Source organism: Dipodomys merriami, unplaced genomic scaffold (genome assembly GCF_024711535.1).
Source record: "Dipodomys merriami isolate MVZ:Mamm:240054 unplaced genomic scaffold, mDipMer1.0.p SCAF_21, whole genome shotgun sequence".
Taxonomy (NCBI): Eukaryota; Metazoa; Chordata; class Mammalia; order Rodentia; family Heteromyidae; genus Dipodomys; species Dipodomys merriami.
In genome coordinates this window covers 4388788-4391367 of record NW_027203493.1, presented here as the reverse complement: position 1 = coordinate 4391367, position 2580 = coordinate 4388788, and the positions used below count along the sequence as shown (strand labels likewise).

Genomic DNA, 2580 nt, shown 5'->3' with positions numbered 1-2580 from the left:
ACGATTTAAGCAGAGGGAGAAGAGGGAAGTGTAGTTGTGGAGGTGGGAGGGAAGGGATGGTAGGGGAAAAACAAAAGAGGAGGCAACAATGCTTGATAGGAAATGTACTCATTGCCTTGCTTATATAACTGTAAACTCTCTGTACAGTATTTTTACAATAAAATGTATTAAAATAAATAAAAATAATAAATAAATAAATATTTGAATATATATGTGATTTGAAACAAACATTTAATAAATTGGAAAAGATAAAAAGCTATGAAAGCAAAGAGAGTAGGAGAAAAAAATTAAAATTATATATTCCAAATAAGACATAATTCTGGTTTCTACATCATAATAATTAAATGCACTGATAAAGTGAATGTTAGTTTTCTTCAATTGACAACAGAAAACGTGAAATAATCAGTCTCTCACTAAGGAGAGAAGTGCCAACATCTACTTAGATCAACTAATGGTTGTACTGTGGAGGTCTGTGATGGAATTCTCAGAGACAAAAATATTTGCGCAAAAGCAGAATTGAAGGGATGACAGACTGATTTTGAGTTTCTTGCTTGTCAGAGACTTCCTTTGCTTAGGTACATTTCCTGTGGTTGAGATAAATTTAGAAAGAGAAAAAACTCAAACCACCCTGAGTATAATGTGCAGGTATCAACGGTTATCCAGTTTATAAAAATATTCTGGAGTCAGTGATTAAGTGTATTATTCCTGCTACACAAAAATAATAGCACAAGCATGTATGGAATCACTATAGGAATTGGACTCAATGGGAACATTCCACCTGTCTGTTTGGAGCTCCAGTGTGGTCAGTCACTTCTGTGATGTTTCCTTATCTGCTCGAACATGTTTGGACATATCCAAGAAGTAAAATTTTCATTTTGTTTAATTGGGTGTAATATTTAAAATATATCAATATTTGAAAAAAATCCTTTTTATAGCACAAGTAGTTCTCAATCTTTTCACTTTACTTGAGATATATATGACTTAGATTAATGAGCTTTGCAAAAGTTTAAAATATAATCTGTTTGTGTTCACAACTCCTTGTATCTCTGCAGGAATTGAGATTTCTGCCTTGAACAAAGCCTTTCATACTGAAAGCTGGCTCAGCATGAAGACATTCCTTTGAATGTGCTCAACATAGAATCTGTGATTTTAATCATCTGATGACCTACAATCATTTATTCCAGTAAGAAGAATATTACACAGAACTTGTGAGCTGATCGGACCTGTTCCATGGCCCATGACAATTCCTCAACTGTGTCTGAGTTCATTCTCTTGGGGCTCACAGCTAATCCAGTGCTTCAAGTCATTCTCTTTGGTGTATTCCTGCTCATCTACTTAGTCAGTGCTTTGGGTAATCTTGGATTAATTGTGTTAACCCAAACCAGTCCTCAGCTTCAGACGCCCATGTACTTTTTCCTCACACATCTGGCTTTTGTTGACTTCTGTTTCACCTCGTCTATCACCCCAAACACTCTTGTGAATTTTCTACGTGAAGTGAGAAGTATAACGTTCCATGCCTGTGCCGTTCAGGTATGCTGCTTCATTACCTTCGCAGTTTGTGAATTGTTCTTGTTGTCCATCATGGCATACGATCGGTATGTTGCCATCTGCAGTCCTCTACTTTATGTTGTTCTCATGCCAAGGAGTCTCTGTATTAAAATGATTGTTAGCACATATACTTATGGGTTTGCTGTGGGTCTTGCACAAAGTCTGGCAACGTTTCAGATGTCATTTTGTGACTCCAATAGGGTCAACCACTTCTATTGTGACGACGTTCCCTTAGTTGCTCTGGCCTGTTCTGATACAAGTATCAAAGAACTGATGTTGCTGATCATTGCTGGGTTCAATACCCTTTGCTCTCTATTGATTGTGATCATTTCCTATGTCTTCATCCTGTTTGCCATCTTGAGGATGAAATCTGCTGAAGGGAGAAGGAAAGCGTTTTCTACCTGTGCATCCCACCTGACTTCCATCACAATATTTTATGGGACAATCATTTTTATGTACCTACAGCCTAAGTCCAGTCATTCTTTGGACACCGATAAAGTTGCTTCTGTATTCTATGTAATAGTGATCCCGTTGCTAAACCCACTGATTTACAGCTTGAGAAACCAGGAAGTAAAAAATTCCCTGAAGAGATTGAAAGAAAAGTTACGTTTGGCTAGCAAATAACCTAAGGATCATCAGAGCATGATGAGTTGACTTTGAGCTGGTTTATGTTGATCAACGGCAGAGTGATGGCCTTTGCCTGGAGAGCTCAGCCTCACTGGGGTGTAGTAAATGTCCACTCTCTCATCTCAGTCATTTTCACTTAACAATCATGGTATAAATTTGAATCTCTGACGTTTTAATGGCAGAAGGATTTGGAGATGGGAGAGTGTGAAGCAAAGAGATAAGGTGACAGTACCAGGGAAAATTATACCATTTCCATTATTTCCATCATATCTTTAATAACTGTCAAACTCAGTGTTTAGAAATAGAAGCTTTGATTGATTTTTGTGAAACATGGAGATATTTAGGTTTAGCTGTAAGAGCTCAACTTCTTGCTTTTTGTATTTTACCATTATACAATAGACGATC

General features: G+C 37.1%; 1 protein-coding gene across 1 annotated transcript; it reads left to right on the top strand.

The window, feature by feature from the left end:
• Window positions 1-1230: 1230 nt before the first annotated feature.
• Window positions 1231-2172, top strand: LOC138833587 (olfactory receptor 5AL1-like). The gene has a single exon (XM_070031868.1). The coding sequence runs from the start codon at window positions 1231-1233 to the stop codon at window positions 2170-2172; it is 942 nt and encodes a 313-aa protein (XP_069887969.1).
• The last annotated feature ends 408 nt before the right edge of the window (window positions 2173-2580 follow it).